The following is a 19,909-nucleotide window of genomic DNA, read 5'->3' on the forward strand; positions in this document are numbered from 1 at the left end:
CCTCTGGGGAAAGGGGCTCTTTGGCCCCTGCCTCTTGGGCACCCAATCTTCCCCTCCTATTTGGGGTGGGCGAGGGCAGGAAAGAAGGGCTCAAGAAGGACAAGTAGGGCTGTTGCAGAGCTGGTCAGGAGGAGGTCTGTCCAAAGCTGGAGCTGCTGCAGTAACTTGCCATGTGATCTGGGCAAGCCATTGCCAAACCAGTAAGTGTTCAGTTCCAGGAAACAGAAGCCAAGTCTGCAAATGTTAACGAGTGTCTGGAGTAGGTTAGAGCTTGGACTAGGGGAAGAGACTGGAAGTTGTCTATAGGATTTTTGAAACATGACCTTTGAAACACGTCAATTCTGGGGAGCAAAGAGGTGTAAGGGAAGGGATTATACTTTGGCATTTGAGTATAAAAGGGGAAACAAATGGAGAAATTTCACAAGTTCCGCAGGACAAAAGAACAAAATCAGACAACCCACGCTCCTCCCCCACTCAAAACAAACAAATCCTTCGAAGTGTCTGGACTTTTCAGTGTTGACAGAAGAGGGCGCACTAAACTAGGGCTCTTAAACACCCAGCCCCACAGGACAGAACAAGAAAAAGATTAACAGGTTCATACAGAGTTATTGCAAAATATGAGAAAATGAATTTCATGACATATCTATGAAGCCCAGTTCACACACATTCCTGAACAAAAACAGCAACGAAGCAAAAGAAAGCTGTAATATAACACTCAGAACTAAAACAAGCATTTGAAGGCATGCAAAGTCACCTGAGAAATTTAAAAACCCAAGACGAAATGAAAGGAGAGTTGATTGAACTTGAGGCAGGAGGTAAGCAGCTGGAGTTCATGCCGTGTGGACAGAAACTCCAAAAGATCAATAGGACAATTGAGAGAGGAGGCTGGATGGGCCCTGCCCAGATAAAATATAAAAGAGATCACATATTTCTCATTCTTGAAGTCAAAGGGACCTTCCTGTCTAGAAAGCTCCTTGGAGATCAAAAGGGGAGTGATACCAAGGCTACCTTCCAGGCTACCCACTGGAATCCACCTTGGCTGACATGTGAGGGAGGGTCACATCTCACACAAGGGAGGATCGTGAGATATACCACAAACAGGCTCAGAACCACACAAATCAAAATGATCGATCAAAAGAAACCCTGAAGAAATGCCCCATAAATGTGATTCAAACTACCGGCAGGTGCGACTGTCTCTGAGCCCACCTGTGTGTCTATGCACACATACCATTCTCATTTCCTCCTACTAAACACTTCGCTTGTTTCACTACTTTCTGTTTTTGTGGGAATCCATTTCTGCAAAGCTAAAGGGCCAGGGCCTTGTCACTGGCCACTGATTGCGTGGCTAGGAGTCAGCTCTCGCTGACATGGCCTGACCTCAATCTCTGACCAGGAACTGAAACCCTGCTTCAAGCCACTGCAAGTGGAGGCCACCCAAGATCAAACTCAGGAAAGAAATGGAAGAAACAGACAAAATTAACTAGAACTAAAGATTACATTATAAGATGCTTGCAGGAGAACAGACTCAAATAAAAATATAACAAGTGGCATTGAAGAAAGAAAAACAAGAGAATGAAAATGAGATAAATACCTAGAAGGGGTCAGAAGAAAGTAATGGAAACAGAAGACAGTCAAAAAGGAAACACATTTGTATTATTGGAGTCCCTGGAGAAAAACTAAACAATGAACCAGAAAGTATTAGTCGCTCAGCTGTGTCTGACTCTTTACCACCCTGTGGACTATAGCCTGCCAGGCTCCTCTGTCCCTGGGTTTCTCCAGGCAAGAGCACTGGGGTAGGTTGCCATTCCCTTCTCCAAGGGATCTTCCCAACTCAGGGATCAAACCTGGGTCTCCTGCACTGCAGGCAGATTCTTTACTGTCTGAGCCACCAGGAGAACCAGAACTGGTATTTAAGACTATAAGAAAACTTTCCAAGAAAAAAAAATCTGCACATTCAAAGGGCCCACTGGGAACCTTGGGAAATTAACCCAGAATGATCAACTTTGAGACACATCCTAACAAAACAGATTTCAAAGATTTTTTAAAAAATTTTTCAAGATCTTTAGGCAGAAAGATTGAATAACTTACAAAGGCAAAAGAACTGGAAGGGTAATAGACTTTTAAAAACTGATGTGGAAAGCAGCACAACAATCCAACAGTATTTTAAACTGTGAAGAGAAATAAACAAATGCCCTGTTTGAGGAAGACTTTAACATCTTTTAATCAGTAACTGACAAATCAAGCAGGCAGAAAATCAGTAAGGATGTAGTTGAACTGAGCAGCACCATCAGTTAACCGGATTGAGTTATAGAATACTTCTATAGATGACAGAACATTTATAGATTACAGAATATTGTATCCAACAAGAGCAGAATACATGTTATCAAGTACACATGGAACATCCACTGTGACAGACCACATTTTGAGCCATAAAACAGACCTTAACAAATTTAAAAGAATACACATTTGCTCTTGAATCACATTGGAATTAAACTAGCGATATCAATGACAGAATGATAACTGGAACATTCCCAAATATCTGAAGATTAACCAACATACTTTCATATAACAACATGGGTTGAGGAAACCTCTTGAGAAATATTAAAATACTCTGATCTAAATGAAAAGGAAAATATAACTTGTTAAAATCTGTGTGATTCAGTGGAAGCAATACTTAGAATGAGGCTTATGGCATTAAATGCATATATTAGAAAAGAAGAAAGATCTAAATATCAATTATCTAAATTTTTGCTTTAGTATACTAGAGAAACAAGAGTAATATAAGCCTAAAACAAGTAGAGGAAGTTAAATAACAAAAACTGGAGTGGAAATCAATAAAATGTCAAACACAAATTCAACAGAGAAAAGCAATGAAACCAAAAGCTGGTTCTATGAAACGATCAGTAAAATTGATCAGCATCTAGCCAGGCTAACTAAAAAAAGAGAAGACACAAATCATTAATATCAGAAATAAAAGAGGAGTCATCGTCACTCAGCCCATGGACAGTAAAAGGATAATAAATATTATGAAAAGTTGTATGCTCAGTCTGATAACTATATGAAATGGACCAATTCCTCAAATGACACAAAGTAACAAAATTTACACAAGGGGAAAAAAAAACCCTTACACACAGGAAAAAAAAGATTTGCATAGAGCTATCTCTAGAGAAAGTAAATTAATAATTATAATAGTTAATATTATATGTTCTTAATATATAATTAAAATATAATAAATATGTGAGATGGGTTAAACTAGATGGGAGGAATCCTTTCACACTGTACACATATGTCAATTCATCATGATGTACACTTTAAATGTTTTCTAATTTTATATGTCAATTATATCTCAGTAAAGTTGAAAACAAAAATCTCTTGAAAGATAACAAAAAATAGTGAAAACCTCCTAAAAAAGAAAGCAACTGGCCGAGATAGTTCCCTGGTGAATTCTCCTTGTGAAAAAAAATTTGAGAAAGAACAATAGCAATTCTTTACAATCTCTTTCAGAAAATATTAATAGAAGCAGAGGGAACAACACTTCCTAACTCATTCTCTGAGACCAGCATTATCCTAATACCAGAACCGGATAAAGACATCACAAGAAAGGAAAACTACAGAACAATATCACTCGAGCATAGGTACAAAAATCCTCCGTAAAATATGAGGAGATTGAATTCAGTATACTTACATGTATGCTAATACTTTAGAAAAGAGTAAACAACAGAAAAGTAAACTAAAATATTTAAAAAGTTACACAGGGCAGGAAAGAACAGGTTAGAGGGAACAAGGATAGACACTAGCTTTCTCTAAATATATCTTTGTAGTTTGACTTTGGAAATGAAAATAATCACACAAAGTAAAACTAAATCTTTTAAAATCTATCTCTAAAAGTCAAAAGTCATGAAACACGTGAGCCTAACTTTTTATCCAACTGGTAGCATAATTACAGAACTTAAAACCAGTAAACTGACTGTACATCCTAGTGAAATATATCTTAAGGACAAAAAGAGCTACAAAAATAATTTTTTAACTGGTAATCATATTGTTAGTTGTAGTGTTGCTATTTTATTGAGATTATTGTGTATGTAATGTGGAAAAAGGCTGCTGAGCACTGGGATGTTTCATGTGGGAGAAAAAGATACTGAGGTAAGAGCATTGAGGTTAGGAAAAACCCTCTGTTATTGTTCAGTTGCTAAGTTGCGTTCAATTCTTTGTGACCCCATGGACTCTAGCCCACCAGGCTCCCCTATCCATGGGGATTTCCAGGCAAGAATACTGGAGTGGGTTGCCATTTTCTTCTCTAGGGGATCTTCCAAGATCAGAGATCAAACCGGTGTCTCCTGCGTTAGCAGGTAAATTCTTTACCACTGAGCTACCAGGGAAGCCCAAAAAACCCTGTAATCCTAGATATAATAGCATAAACTCATGATGTATTTTCTTTTTGAAAGAGAAAAATACATATTTTCACGGAAAACATTTAGAAATGTCCACTGAAAACATCTAGAAACAATCTAGCAGTCATGAGCACAACTAGTGTCAAACTGAATTAGTAAATATCACTTCTTAGTGAAAGGAACCAAGAATCCTTGGATGATTCCAAGTCTGGAGCAGTAACTATTCAAGACAACCCACAAATATCTTGTGGTTCTGGGAAACAAGGAAACCGATCAAAGTCTACTTTTTGTTGCTGTTTAGCTGCTAAGTAGTGTCTGACTCCTTGCGACCCCATGGACTGCAGCCTGCCAGATTCCTCTGTCTTGCCTGGTATTTTCCAGGCAAGAATACTAGGGTCACATCAAAAGACTCAGAAGTTCACTTGAAGAGGTTCCCATTAGAAAAAGGTGGGACAATATCAGGATCAATGAGAGTAACAAACAGAAGTAACTGAAGCATTCAAAATTTAAAAATACATTATTTAATAATAATACTTTTTTTTAAAAAAAAAGTCACCATGGAAGCATGACAGGGGAACAAGTCATTTCAAAAACTGAGAAATACAAGGAAAGTATCGAGCAGTAATTGTGCCCTTCTTATACTCACTGTACCAAGGGGGAACCAAATAGTTGATGAGGGGAACTTTTCCTTTTAGAACTATTCTAGTAAATGGCATCTGGTCCCATCACTTCATGGCAAATAGATGGGGAAAAAGTGAAAACAGTGACAGATTTTATTTTCTTGGGCTCCAAAAACACTGCAGACAGTGACTGCAGCCATGACACTTGCTCCTTGGAAGAAAAGCTATGACAAATCTAGACAGCATATTAAAAAGCAGAGACATCACTTTGCTGACAAAAGTCTGTATAGTCAAAGCTATAGTTTTTCCAGTAGTCATGTATGGATGTGATAGTTGGACCATAATGAAGGCTGAGTGCTGAAGAATTGATGCTTTCAAACTGTGGTGCTGGAGAAGACTCTTGAGAGTCCCTTGGACAGCAAGGAGATCAAACCAGTCAATCCTAAAGGAAATTAACCCTGAATATTCATTGGAAGGACTGATGCTGAAGCTCCAATTCTTTGGCCACCTGATGTGAAGAGGTGACTCACTGGAAAAGACCCTGATGCTGAGAAAGACTGAGGGCAGAAGGAGAAGGGGGCAACAGAGGATGAGATGGTTGGGCAGCATCACCGACTCAATGGACATGATGAGTCTGAGCAAGCTCCGGGAGATCGTGTGTGCTGCAGTCCATGCAGTCTCAAAGAGTCAGACACAGCTTAGCCACTGAACAACAAGAATAAAGTAAATGAAGAAGAAATGTGAACTTAGAATACCAGTTTTGCAACCCATAGTGAATTGAAACAGCTGGTCAATGATCATCCAGGGCTGCTAACTTCACAGAAAAAGGGAAACATGAGGTATTAGGTCCCTCCTGATGGAAAAGCACACAGACTCCCTTGAAGCAGTCTTTCTCACCCCCTCCCCAAAAGAATCTGATGAAGCTTCTAGATCTAATTACTAATTTACAGGAAATAAGGGCAGATAAACCTAACACTATGAGAATGCAATCACTAAAATCCAGACTATGGGAAACTGAACAAAACCAAAAATGTAAAAATAAATCAAACATCTACTTCCAAATTAAAAAACCCTTATGGAGAAGGAAATGGCAACCTAGTAGTCTTGCCTGGGAAATTCCATGGACAGCGGAGCCTGGTGGACTACTGTCCATGGGGTCTCAAAAGACTCACACACGACTTAGTGATGGAAACAACAACAAAAGCTAACACAACATTGTAAAGCCAGTCTACTGCAATAAAAACAGTAATTGATTAAAAAAAAAAACCCTTAGTAGTACAGCTTTAATAAGATATATATAAACAAGTTGAAAAGCAACTTCATGAGTATTGGTGAAATTCCCAAGAAAGTGTTGGGGAAAAGGAAAAGATGTCTGTTGATGTGCTAGAAAAGAAGACATGTGATGTAATGAGGGGGTAAAATGATCATAATCATTATTTGAAAGTGAGATAACTAATTCTGGGAGACCCAGGAAAGAAAACAAAACTATTAGGAAAAACAAATAATTCAATAGATATATGTTTAAAAAATTAATATGTAAGAATCGAGAAATGCAAATTAAAACCACAATGAGGTACCATCTCATGCCAGTCAGAATGGCTGCTATCAAAATATCTAGAAACAATAAATGCTGGAGAGGGTGTGGAGAAAAGGGAACCCTCTTACACTATTGGTGGGAATGCAAACTAGTACAGCCACTATAGAGAACAGTGTGGAGATTCATTAAAAAACTGGAAATAGAACTCCCATACGACCCAGCAATCCCATTGCTGGGCATACACACCGAGGAAACCAGAATTGAAAGAGACACGTGTACCCCAATGTTCAATGCAGCACTGTTTACAATAGCTAGGACATGGAAGCAATCTAGATGTCCATCAGCAAACGAATGGATAAGAAAGTTGTGGTACATATACACAATGGAATATTACTCAGCTATTAAAAAGAATGCATCTGAGTCAGTTCTAATGAGGTGGGTGAAACTGGAGCCTATTATACAGAGTGAAGTAAGTCAGAAAGAAAAACACCAATACAATATATTAATGCATATATATGGAATTTAGAAAGATGGTAACGATGACCCTATATGAGAGACAGCAAAAGAGACACAAATGTAAAGAACAGACTTTTGAACTCTGTGAGAGAAGGCAAGTATGGAATGATTGAGAGAATAGCATTGAAACATGTATATTACCATATGTGAAATAGATTGCCAGTTCGGGTTCCATGCATGAGACAGGGTAGGGCGCTCAGGGCTGGTTCACTGGGATGACCCTGAGCAATGGGATGGGGAGGGAAGTGGGAGGGGGGTTCAGAACGGGGGACACATGTACACCCATGGCTGATTCATGTCAATGTATGGCAAAACCCACTACAATATTGTAATTAGCCTCCAATTAAAATAAATTAATTTTAAAAATTAATATGTAAGAATCAACAGTTTTCCTGGAAACTGCCACTGACGGGCCCCACCCAGCCCCACTGTCTGTTTTTGCAAATAAAGTTTAACTGGAACACAGCCAGGCTTATTCGTTCACATACTGTCTGTGGCTATTTTTATGCTACAATGACAAAGTTGAGTAATTGTGTCAGAGTCCAAATTCGAGGTTTGCCAACTTCCGCTATAGATAAATAATAATTAAGAGTAATGAAGTGGAAAAAAAGAATCTTGTTTGCAATACAAACAATATAAGATATCTAGGAATAAGCTTTAAAATATGTATAAAAGAAGAAAACCCCACAACTGTACAGATAAGACACAAAAGGAGACATAAATAAATGGTATTATGTATCTTATCCGCCTAATGCAAAGAGCCAACTCATTGGAAAAGGCCCTGATGCTGGGAAAGATTGAAGGCAAAAGGAAAAGGGGTTGGCAGAGGATGAGATGGTTGGAGAACATCACCGACACAATGAACATGAATTTGAGCAAACTCCAGGAGATGGTGGAGGACAGAGGAAACTGGCGTGCTGCAGTCCCTGGGGTCGCAAAAGGTCAGACATGACTTAGCTACTGAACAACAACAACAACCACCACCACCACCACCTTAGTAGAAAACTAAAGCAAAACTCGAATCTGTCAAGGAACCACGCTGGCGGGTCCAGTGGCTAAGATTCTGCACTCCCGGTGCAAGGGGCCTGGGTTCAATCCCTGGTCAGAGAACTGAATCGCACATGCTTCAGTTGAGGGTTCTCATGCTGAGAATTCACATGCTGCAACTAAAAAAAAAAGTATCACGCATGCCACAACAAAGACGCAGCACAGCCAAATAAATAAATAAATATTAAAAGAAAAAAAAACTGTCCGTACCCTTCAGCCAAAGATCACCAGGAACACATCTGTACTTATTACTTCTGCACTGTGGGGTATCTCGGTAAGAGGGTGTTAGGAAGGCTTTCTGCCTTTTCATACTGCTGAAACTGAAGCTCCAATACTTTGGCCACCTGATGCGAAGAGCTGACTCAGTGAAAAAGACCCTCATGCTGGGAAAGACTGAGGGCAGGAGCAGAAGGGGGCGACAGAAGATGAGATGGTTGAATGGCATCACCGACTCAATGGACATGAGTTTGAGCAAACTCCAGGAGATACTGAAGGACAGGGAAGCCTGGTGTGTTGCAGTCCATGCAGTTGCAAAGAGCAGGACACGACTTAGCAACTGAAAAACAACAGGAAGGATTTCTAGGATTTGGACTTGTGTTTTAGGGAATTTGAGAGTGTTTAAAGAAGTGGGACTTTTCTCTGGATTGGATGCCTTCAGAGAGTGGGAGTATTTCTGCGATGGGATATGTTAACAAACATTAACTATATGGAAGCTAACACTACAATTGGTAAAGTAGCAACAGTCACTATATTATCCAAGATAGAAGAATGTTCATTATTTGTGTTTTGGACAATATTTGTGTTTTTGTCAGTGTTCAGGTGAGTACGGAATGATCTTGCTTTTGTTTTCATTACTCACATCACAGAGTGACCTCGTCAGATGTTCTATGAAATTGTTCCTGTTCAACAGAACACCAAAGCCAGATCCTGGAAGTCTAAGGATGTTTTTCTCTTTCTCAAATCTATAAATTAAATGCAATTTCAATCTTAATTATCAGTTTTGTATGAGTTCGTTTTATGCGAGTACTTGTCAAAATCTATCTAAGTTGGGTATCTGGACACATTAACATCAGAGAAGAGTTAGTAGCTCAGTTGGTAAAGGGTCTGCCTGCAATGCAGGAGACCCGGGTTCGATCCCTGGGTCGGGAAGATCCCCTGGAGAAGGAAATGGCAACCCACTCCAGTACTCTTGCCTGGAGCATTCCATGGAGAGAGGAGCCTGGCGGGCCATAGTCCTTGGGATCGCAAAGAGTCGGACACGACTGTGCGACTAACTTTAAGAAATTAACAAAGAGTACTGTGAAAACTAGGCTTGAAAAGAAAAGGCAGATACATTGAATATTTGACTTATAAATAAATAAAAGTCTTCTCTGTAATAAAAATGACCAATATACAGGTTTGGAAGACAAACTCGGATAAAATACCCTCACATGTGAAGGAGTCCCTTCCTTACACAACACATTGTACTAATCAATGTAAAAAGTGTACTCTTAGAGATCGTTTTAATTTTTTACAATAAGAATGTATTTCGGTGGCGGGGGCGGGGGGCGGAAATTTCAAGAAAAAAACCCTGGGACTGCAACGCCGGGAGACAGGATTGCAGAGGCGCCTAAGAGAACTACGCTTCCCACGAGGCTCTGCGCTGACCGCCCCCGACAGGCTCCGCGCGCTTTACGCGCCAGCTTTGGCCTTAGCCTGCGAGCTGCGGAGTCGCGACGGACTATGGAGAACAGCTACGAGGAAAGCATCGACAAACGCCGCGTTCACCTGCGCCCTGATACACTGCGCGACCCCGCCCCCGTCTCGCTGCACCTTCTGCCCTGCGAGGTCCCGGTTAACCGGCCCACCCCGGTGGGGCGCTTCTTCACCCCAGCCATCCGCCTGGGTCCCGACGGTGAGCGCTCGCGGCCGGACTACGGCTCCCGGCAGCCCCCGCGCCGGCATCGCCCTCTCCTCCGCGAGGAGCGGCGCAAGGCCTCCTGGGGATCGTGGTCCACCGGAGGCGGCGGGAGGACCGCCACCAGGCTTGCTTCCTTAGGCCTGGATCAGACCCTCACGGAGGCTTTCCCTATGCCTGCCTCCTCCAGGACTGGAAGCATCGTTTCGGGGGCGTAGTCTACGTGGCGAGGAGGTGGTGGTGCCCCCCGGCTTCGTGGGATATGTGATGACAGAAGAGAAGGCAGAGGTGTTGGTGGGGAAGCAGAATGACCGCGAGCGAGAAGAGCAGGAACTGGTGGTACCCCCAGAGGCGCTGGAGCGGGACTTCGTGAGCACTGGGGGATAGGGTCGGGAGGGAGCGCGGGTGGGAACCGCAGCCTCGATGCTGAGCCGGGACCCCTTCCCGTCCCCAGGGCCGCTTTATGGGAGCCACAGCCAGTTTCAGCAGCTTCACCGTGTGGGGCCTGGAATCTGTCCCTGGTCCGGATGCCAAACTGCGTGGGGCCCTAAGCTGGCCCAGCCTCGCTGCAGCGGTGAGTAGAATGATGGGCCCTCTCCCTCCCAGGCTTTATCTAACACCGCGCCCCGCCCCACCCTCGCTGGAGTGAATCTGGGGGCTTTGGGGCTGGGGCGAATAACGGGGCAGATGGAGACCTGGTCTGACTGGAGGATTAGACTGGGTAGGGGCAGCATGGCTTCCCCAGCACTCTGGCCTTCTAGAAGGGCTATGATTCTGAATATCTGGGCCACCCAGTCACTACACTGCAGAAATCCAACAGTAGAGGTGATTCCTGTTGCAGATTCACGCACAGGTACCCGAAGACTGAGAACCAGAGCTTTACATTGAAAGCCACCGAACCCTGAACCCCAGTAAACCTCTTCTTCAGTGTGAAGCCAGAGCCCTTCACCCAATAAAGGAGCTTTTCACAGAATCTGTGAGTCTGCCAGCACTGCCCCTTCTCCCACAAGAACCTTCCATATCTCTGACCTCTAGAAACAATTTATTGCCAGGGGGCAATGGGGCAGAAGAGGCCAGAATTTTGCAGCCAGTACCCACCACAACCCAGCTCCTACTTTACAAAAGAAGTTTGTACAGTTGCCAGTCCCCTGTACAAGGCACCCCCACCCCCATCTTACTATACACAGCTGCCTGGCTCCCTCTGGTCCCTGGTTCACAGCAGGCCTGGGCCTGCTGCCAGCTGACCGTGGAGTTGACGTGAGCCCTGAGCTCGCCTTGGTGCTGGGCACCAGCCGGCCTTGACCAGGCCCGTCCTCTCCTTTTGGAGTGGTCCTCAGCCCTGTCTCCCTTGGGGTGCCTCTTGGAGACCCCAGTGGGGGCGGGATGGCTGCCAGCTTCAGTTCTGCTGCCTTTGCCAGCATTCCCAGGGCAGTGTCCGGTCACCACTTTCCCCTCTTGCTCCAGTCCTTGGGAGTGAAGTGCAGACACTTGGAGTCGATCCGAAGAAGCCGTTTGAGCATAGCCCGTTCGTGCCCATCCACGATGTCCTCCGACAGGGTGAGGATATACTGGCCCTGGACAGGAGATGGGGCCAGGCAGGTCAGCCCACATGGGGCCTGCACTCAGCATCCCTGCACACACCTGGCTCCCCCTGCCTGCCTCCCTACCTTGTAGTAGTTGATGAGGTTGAGGTACTGTAGAGTGGATATGACATCCTCTTTCTTGATGCTGGTAATTTCACTGATCTCACTGTGGGAGGGCAAAGATCAGATCCCCTGGGGGCCTCCATCTCTGCCCCAGGCCCCAGTAGCCCGAGGAGTGAAAAAGCCCAGGAACAGGTCATGTCATGCACCCCCGGGTAGGCAGGGCCAGGCTCACTTGATGGTGATCTGTGGCCTCTCCCCGCTCTCTGACTTCAACCCCATCAAGATCTCCAGGATGGTCTGGGACCAGTAGCTTCGGTAGGACAGGAGGCCAAGGTCCGAGAGGGGCTTCTCGGGGGTCCCCGTTTTCCCTTCCACCTTGGAGAGTTCGTAGCCTAAAGCAATGGAGCAGGAGGAGGTGGATAAACAATCACAGTATTGTGCCACTAGTGTCTTAACGCAGGCGACCGGGTAGACTGCATGGTCCCACCTTGGGCCTGCCACGTGGTGGTTCTGTGGTCTGGGTATGTGGCTTGTCTGTTCGGTGCCTTAGTTTCCTCATAAAGGACTAGCATGCCTACTCTTCAGCTGTGTGCTGAAGCTGCAATCAACCAGGAGCCAGCAAGGGCTTACAGGAGGGATGGGGAAGTGCAGAGGATGGCTTGTGGAAATAAAGTGCCTCCAGTTTTCCTCGGTCCTACCAGACTCTCTGTCTGGGTATGTGAGGAGAGAAGTGGGCCAGGCCCCCCCTCTGCTCCAGGCCAGGGGATGCTCAGATTCTCAGTCACAACAGTCTCCCAGCTGTGAGCAGAGAAGCATCAGTGGCTCTAAGACCAGGCTGGGTGTCTGGGAGGAAGTAAGGCAAGTAATGCCAAAGCACTTCCCAGTCAGAGAGGCTGTTCCTCAGCAGTAACTGCCTTTGCCGGGGCTCTTTCCCTCCCAATTCGACTGCTCTGCCCTCCTCTACCCTGGGGATCACTAGGTACTGGCAGGCAGTTCCTGGTGAGACCCTCAGGCCCTGCAAAACCCTGAATGGTTTCACGTCTGTTGGACAGAGTCTTCATTTTTCCCATCAGGGCCCTGAGATGTCTCCACTATTTCTAGAAGCCCTTCTTCACCCTCAGTCATCACAAGCCTTGTGTTGGAGTGTGGCCTTTCTGCTTTCCCTTTGATACATCTTTATTAGCCAGTCTGACCCTCTTGCCCAGCCTCCTGTGATTTCCACCAAACAGCCTGGTGTGGAAGACAGAGGCCTCTGCTTCGGAGGCAGGAAGCAGGAAAGAGAGAAGGGGCACACTGGCACTCTCACTCAGCTTTGCTGGGCGGGCACGCAGAGTCCTGACCAATCAACTGGAGGCCACACTTGCCGCCTCAGTGGCAGGGACTCCTGGCCCCTCCCAGTGAACACCCCCTGCCCTCAGGAGCTGCCTGGACTGGTGCTTCTGGTATCCTGTCTGCTCCCGCCAGGCACAATGAGCACATGTCCTTGGTGGCCCCACACACATCACGTCTCCACTGGGTCTGAGCTCCAAGGCTTAAGCTGAGTTTCCTAAGCATCCTCCTGCTCTGCCAGGCAGAGGGCTTCCTGAAGATGTGACCCCATCTTGGCATCTTTCTACCAATAAAACTCAAGGTAACCCGTGATCAAATTAGGCCTCCATGTCTTCGTCAGGGAGCCAAGGCTCCCTCCTCATCTCCCAGGTCAGAGCGTGGTTATTCCAAGGGTGCAGTGAATGGTGAGGTGAACAGAATGAGGGAAGGAGGCTGGGCAGTGGAGGGGCCCTTGGAAGCCAGTGCGGAGTTCACATTTGACAAGGGGCAGAGGCCAGATCCCCTGTGAGTCATGTTGATGTGACATCCACTGTCCACACGGCTCAGGCAACAAGTGGGGAAATGAGCCACAGGTCCTTGCCCAGGAACGTGTACAACTGCACAGGACCAGACAGCTGAGCAGGAGTGGCTCACTCGGCTTCTGCCCATGGCTCTGGGCAGGGGCTGATGAGTCAGATTTGGGAACAGCTGAGTGGTGCTCAGCACCGTGGCCAAGGAACTACGAGGGACTGACAGCCTAGTGCAGACAAGCAGGGCAGTCACCCCAGAACTGAGAGAACCCTGGGAGGGTCCCACCTTTATTTCTGGCCAGTTCTCCTGGTGACTGGGCTGCAAGGACACGGCTGGGAACACAGCAGCCCCATCCATCTGTGTGTGCAGCCCCCTGGGGCCTGGGCCAGCCTGCTACCACCCTGGCCCCCGGCCAGCAGCCTGAGTACTCACTGAACTCGATCAGCAGCTTGCCGTAGCCCCGGCGCTGGTAGGGGGGCAGGGTCAGGATGCAGGCCACATTGTAGTCTTCCGTGGACTCCTTTTCCTGGAAAAGACGGCCGGAGTGAGCGTGAGGGGAGGGACCCAGCCCAGGGCAGGACTGAGGCGCCGCCCGCAGGAGCGCTCACCTTGGAGAAGTAGCCCACTATATGGAAGCCCTTGCAGTCGTACTCTGTCATGACGTAGAAGAGGAAAGGGTCTGTGTCATAGTACAACGTCTTGTGGTCGAGGAAACACTTAGCCAGAAGACACAGGTTTTGGGAGTAGCTCTGCGAAAGACAAGGTCTGTCACCACCCCGGGTGGCTCTCCTGGAGTGTGGCCATCAGGCTGGGGTCAGCCTGGAGCTTCTTTGTCCCCCAGGCTGAAAGGGGATAAGCCTTCTTCCCTGGTGCCTGAACCCATCCCTGGGCCAGGCTGTCCCTAGGCACGGGCCCTTCTTAGTGTCTAGGAGTCCCTGTTGCAGCTGTGATGGTATTCAAGCACCCACCTCCTGGTGAGCTGGGCAGGTTTGCCCCTACTCCCCGCACCTCCACCTAATTAGCCTGGAAGGCCTCCACTGCCCTCTGCAGAGTTACCAGTCAACAAACTGATGTGTGCCCCTGCAGGAAGACTGACCAAGGCTTATGAGAAGAACTCTGCCTGTATGACAGTCTCAGAAGTTCTGCTGTCAAAAAGCCACAGTACTCTCTTGCCCAGTCACACCTCCTGAAAACACATCTGCTCGTCTACAACACAGGTGAAGAAGTCTGGGGTCTCTCAAGGACTGCTCCAGTAAAATTCATCTTGGTACTGTACTCCATGCTCACAACTCTCCTGCATTTCACCAGAGGCTTTTTAAGCACCTGCTAGGCATGGCCACTTGGATACCCAAGTCCACACCTAACACAGTAAACAGTGACTAAAGCAGCATCTTTCTCTTAAGCTCCCCCAGCACCCAAGCCAGAGCTCTCTCCTGCCAGTCAGTGATTGGCCCTCCCTCCCCACCCTCCAGGCCCCAGGGATGGAGGCCTTTCACTCTTAAAGGTCCTTGCAGGCTATTCCCTCCTCCCTCCCCACAGCCAGACTAAGGCAGGTGTGAGGCCCCAGACCTGTAGTGTCCCCCTTTCTCAGCTGACCTCAATCCCACCACCTGAACTCTGTCCTTGTAACAGCCTTCCCCCATCCTGTCTGTGCTCCAGCCGGAAGGACAGCGCTTCGAGGCTATCTACACAGGCACACCTCTTTTTAATGACTTTCACAGACATTGCATTTTTTTTCTTAACAAAGGTTTGTGGCAACCCTGCCCTGAGTTTATCAGTGCCATTTTTCCAACAGCATTTGCTCACATCACATCTCTGTCACCTTTTCATAATTCTTGCAATAATATTCCAAACCTTTTCATTACTGTATTTGTTCCAATAATCAGTGATTCTGGATGTTACCACTATAATTTTTTTTAGATACTGTTATTACACACTTAATAGACTGTGGCACAGCATAAATATAACTTTTATATAGTCTGGGCAACCAGTAAATCTTGTGTGACTGCTTTATTTTGATGTTCACCTTATCACGGTGGTCTGGAACTGAACCTGCATGGTCTCTGGGCTCTGCCAGTACATCCACTCCTAAGAACCCACTGCTGGGGGTTCCTGTACCCACCCTACCCTTGTGGCAAGGTTCAGAGGTTACCTCCTCTGTGAAGCCTAGCTGATCACCCCAAGATCTTGACAGCCCACTTTTCTCATGAAACATGTCACACTGGGATCCAAACTGCTACTGGCCTGTTTGTTTTCCCCTGTGAGCTCTCAGAGAGCAGAGATTTTGTCAAACTCCTGGTCACTCTGTATCTACCAGCACCCAAGATCTATTAGCTGTAACAGTCAGTGTCTTCCTGAGCTGAAGAAGCTGCTCACTCGACTTCCCCTGACTCCAGGCACCAAAGACTTCCTGCTGCCCCTCAGATACTGACCTTGTTTTTACGTCCATCGATCTCAAAGAAGGAGATGGTACCCTTGCGGTATATCTCGTTGCCTGGAGGATGTCGCAGGTCACACTTGGTCTGAGGAAGAGAGGAGAATCAGGTACAGGGGCTGAGGTGAGGGGTGGGCTGCTAGGAGGGTGACCCCTGGGACTCCTCATACCAAGTGACGCTGCAGACACTTGAGGCTTCGGCCGTACTTGAGGCAGAACTCGCAGAGGTAGAGGACGGGCAGCGCGGTGAGCTCCTGAGGGTACGGGGAGAAGTACCACGGCTTGAGGCGGTGCCGGCCCAGCTCGATGCACTCGATGTTCTTCATCCGGGTGACGATGTCGTCGTGGCTCCGGTCAGATACCAGGCTCCCAGTCATGCGAGGAGCGGACGGGATTCCATCTGAGCTGTCCTGGGAGTCCTGCCCAGGGCCCATGAAAGATACCAGGTTACAGAAGACAACTCAAGCAGCACACTCTACAGCTCACAGCCCTTCCACAGGTTTCCTTGTCCAAACCTAACAGCAACCCTCCTAGGGGAGGTAGTGTAATCCCCACTTGCCAACTGAAGAAACCCAGACTTGGATGATTTTCACCTGGAAGGTGAAAAAGATCACCTAGTGCCAGATCTTAATCAGTTCTGCCTCACTCCCAATTCCAACACCATTTCTGCCCAGTACCCCTTGTTCATTTTTAAAGTAGTCACTAAACCCCGTGTCCTCCTTATGTCCCCTTCGTTTCACCCAGCTTCCCTCCCCCCCAGACCTACCTCATCAGTGCCCAAGCAATTTGATTTCCGCTTCCGCCCGGGCTGAGCTGCCACTGCCCTCCGGGCTGATCCATTCTGCAAATGATAAGGGAAGGACAGAAGGAGTGGCTGTGAGGTGAGCCCAAAAGGGGCTACCAGAGGGTAGGAGGGCAGAAGAGATGGCTTGGGGGACTCACCTGGGGGAAAACTGAGGCCGGGGCTGTCTCGCTGGGCACTGGAGTTGCTGGTGAAACCACCTCCACCTTCCGTTTCTGCAGAGAGAAACCAGGACAGGTGGGTCAGAAGGTAGAGAAGGTGGGACCTGAGAGGAAAGCAAGGTCCCTGGAATTGCTGAGGGTACCGTTGAGCGGTGGTTGGGCTGCAGGCAGGAGCTGGAGGAGAGCGGCTGGTCGGGCTCGCCACCGGGAATGGCCTCCCGCTCCTTGGGCAGGTTGAAGCGGAGTGTGATCTGAACCGGGATTGGCAAGGTCTTCCCGCTGGCCTGGGCGGAGGCCGGCTGTAGAGATAGTCCAGGGTCTTCCTCTGGGGCTGGGATGGTGGTGGGATGGGGAAGGGGAGTAGGGCCCCCTCAGCACAGAGTGATCAAACCCCACCCTCTGCCCTCTCAAGGACACAGATACAGTCACTGGACTCTGGAAGCTACATCTGCAGTTTGGCCCCCATCCTTTACAAGCTGAAGCCAGGGTGGGAGGGCACAGTCTCTTGCCTATCTGGGAGCCACTGAGGCCAAGAGATTTGAAAAGTAGGCAGGAGAGAAGAGGTGAAGCAGGGGACCTACTCACCACCTCTCTCTCTGGTGAGCCGGGTCGGGACCCAGGAAGTCCGTTCTTGGTGGGGGTCTTGGCCTCTTTCTTGGGGAACTGGATCTTCTTCAGGTCCAGCCGCTCGTGGGTCACCCATTCATCCAGGCGTTTATTGACTGCAGCAGTGGGGATGGCTCAGGAAGGAGTGCCAGAGGCTGCCCCCCAACCCTCCAGCCCCACCTCATCCCGGCCCAGAACTCACAATCAATGTAATGGACGTAGAAAAGCTTCCGGCCACTGATGTCCTTCACGCTCAGAATCTCAGCGAGTGCTGTGGGAACAGCAAAGGCAAGGGCCTTAGACGGGCCAGGCCATGAACCTCCACCCTCCTACCACCTGAACTCCATCACCAGGCCCGAACCCTAAAGCCCCAGCACTTGGAAATGCTCTCTCAAGCCCCGGTTAGTCACCAAGTGCCCTCCACTCTTCAAGCCCTGCCCTGTCCAGCTCTAAAGGCTAAAAGCCACGCCCCTCCTGAGTATCTGCGCCCCGCCCGCTCCAATATTCTAGAGGCCCCACCCCCTCCCCGGGGTTCTGTTGACTCTCCCCCCGCCCCTCGCCCTCAGGTTCCTTAGCCCCGCCCCCCGACGTCACTCACGCCACTCATCTTCGTTGTCCTGGTTCCGCCGCAGCACGGGCAGGCGGCAGCCCTCGATTATCTCCCCCTGGGGAGACAGCGCGGCGCCAGGGTCGGCTACTGGGGGGCCTCGGGCTCTACCCACCTCCCCTGGCTCCCTCCGCCCCGCCCCGGGCACCGGACTCACCACCTCCGCCATCTTCCCTCCCTCCACTGCCACTTCCGGCCCCTCTGGGAGCCGTCACTTCCGGGACTGAGCACGTTGTAGGCCGGGTCTTCTCCGAAGCGGCTTTACGAGTAGGTTCTTAAGAGACACCGCCGCCCAGCTTGCTGACGGAGCCGGCCGGTTTGGTTGGCGGGGGCATAGGGTGTTTTAAAGCTCAGGTCAGGTCCTGGGTGGAATCCCCACAACATGTGCAACGATTGGAGGAAAACTGAGTCCGTCACGTGACGCTCACCGGGTGCGACGCCGGTCACGTGGGACTGGTGTTTTTACCTAGCGGGCGGCCGCCTGGGCGTCTCCTAGTGGCGTCAAGGCTGCGTCGCGGGGAGTGGACGTGCGTGCTCGGCTCGGGGGTTGAGGGGCGGATCTCGAGAAGTGGGCGCCAGGACCCCTGCAAGTTGTGGGCTTTCTTAGGGTTGGGGGCTCACGGAAGAAGGTTTTTGGTTTGTTGTTTTTTATATTAGGTTGCTAATTATACGAGTTGTTATTGTTCCGACGTCTAAGTCGTGTCAACTCTTTGTGACCCCCATGAACTGCCAGGCCCCTCTGTCTTTCCATATCTCCCGGAGTTTGCATAAGTACATGTCCATTGAGTCAGCTATCCAACCTTTTCATCCCCTGCCCTCCCCTTTTCTTGCCCTCAGACTTTCCCAGCGTCAGTGTCTTTTCTTCGCATCAGGTGGCCAAAGTATTGGAGTTTTCATCTTCAGCGGCAGTTCTTCCCATGAATAATCAGAGTTGATTTCTTTTAGGATTGATTAATGTATTATTCATTCATACATTCAACAACTGTTTAATAATATGCTACCGTGTCCCAGGCATTTATCTAGGAGCCTGGGATACATCAATGAATAAAATAACTTGCAGCTCCTGGAACTTGAATTCTTGGAGGCTGAGAGGGAAAAGAGGGGTGTGGATCACAAACAGTAAATATATTTTTAAAATAAATTATCTAGTCTATTAACGAGAAGTGTTTTGGGAAACAAGCAACAACAACGAAACACAAGGTGCAGGGAATGAATAGGTAAGCAAACTGTGGCCTGCAGGTCAGATCCAATCCTATTCTAGTTTTTCTGCACTCAGTGGGCAAAGAATGGTCTTTATACTCTTTTTAAAGCTTGGGGAGTCATAAATAGAATATTTCATGATACATGGAAATCATGAAATTCAAATTTCAGGGTCCGTAAATAATGTTTTATTGAAACATAGCCACCATCTCATTCATTGACATTTTGTCTATGACACCTTCCACGTTAAAGCTGAATGCCCACAAAGCCTAAAACATTTACTGTCTGGCCATTTACAAAAAATGTTTGCCAACCCATGCTTTATCTTCTATTGTGCTATCAAATGGGGCGTCCCTGGTGGCTCAGTGGTAAAGAATCTGGCTGCAATGCAGAAGACACGGGCTCAATCCCTGGGTGGGGAAGATCCCTTGCAGGAGGAAATGGCAACCCATTCCAGCATTCTTGCCTGGAGAAACCCATGGACAGAGGAGCCTGGTGGGATCACAAAGAGTTCCCCATGGGACCTGGAAGAGTTCAGGCAGGACTGAGCAACTAACACATATCAAATACAAAAATAGGTTCTTAATGTGTATGTTGTTCTGTGAC

At 47.8% G+C, this 19,909-nt stretch overlaps 2 protein-coding genes across 7 annotated transcripts; one reads left to right on the forward strand and one right to left on the reverse strand.

Annotated features, from left to right (window-relative positions):
* The first annotated feature begins 9,762 nt into the window (after nt 1-9,762).
* On the forward strand, nt 9,763-15,488 carry RNASEH2C (ribonuclease H2 subunit C). 3 transcript variants are annotated; one of them, XM_061163492.1, is made up of 4 exons: nt 9,763-10,005; nt 10,199-10,377; nt 10,463-10,582; nt 12,728-13,900. In XM_061163492.1, the coding sequence occupies exons 1-4, from the start codon at nt 9,834-9,836 to the stop codon at nt 12,821-12,823; spliced, it is 567 nt and encodes a 188-aa protein (XP_061019475.1). In that variant the 5' UTR covers nt 9,763-9,833; the 3' UTR covers nt 12,824-13,900. The 3 variants fall into 3 exon arrangements, with proteins under 3 accessions (XP_061019475.1, XP_061019492.1, XP_061019485.1); XM_061163509.1 differs by lacking the exon at nt 12,728-13,900 and adding an exon at nt 14,580-15,488 and having other exon boundaries at nt 9,767-10,005; XM_061163502.1 differs by lacking the exon at nt 12,728-13,900 and adding an exon at nt 10,850-10,981 and having other exon boundaries at nt 9,767-10,005.
* On the reverse strand, nt 11,032-18,405 carry KAT5 (lysine acetyltransferase 5). 4 transcript variants are annotated; one of them, XM_061163460.1, is made up of 14 exons: nt 18,261-18,405; nt 18,095-18,161; nt 17,699-17,767; nt 17,476-17,612; nt 17,034-17,189; nt 16,870-16,944; nt 16,694-16,768; nt 16,098-16,346; nt 15,926-16,015; nt 14,102-14,242; nt 13,926-14,019; nt 11,887-12,046; nt 11,676-11,757; nt 11,032-11,582 (listed from the first exon to the last, which is right to left on the reverse strand). In XM_061163460.1, exons 1-14 carry the CDS (start codon nt 18,270-18,272, stop codon nt 11,448-11,450), a joined length of 1,542 nt encoding a protein of 513 aa, XP_061019443.1. In that variant the 5' UTR covers nt 18,273-18,405; the 3' UTR covers nt 11,032-11,447. The 4 variants fall into 4 exon arrangements, with proteins under 4 accessions (XP_061019443.1, XP_061019460.1, XP_061019433.1 ...); XM_061163477.1 differs by lacking the exon at nt 17,034-17,189 and having other exon boundaries at nt 18,261-18,402; XM_061163450.1 differs by having other exon boundaries at nt 18,095-18,272.
* Nucleotides 18,406-19,909: the final 1,504 nt, after the last annotated feature.

The sequence above is a fragment of the Dama dama genome, chromosome 2 (assembly GCF_033118175.1).
Source record: "Dama dama isolate Ldn47 chromosome 2, ASM3311817v1, whole genome shotgun sequence".
Lineage (NCBI taxonomy): Eukaryota > Metazoa > Chordata > Mammalia > Artiodactyla > Cervidae > Dama > Dama dama.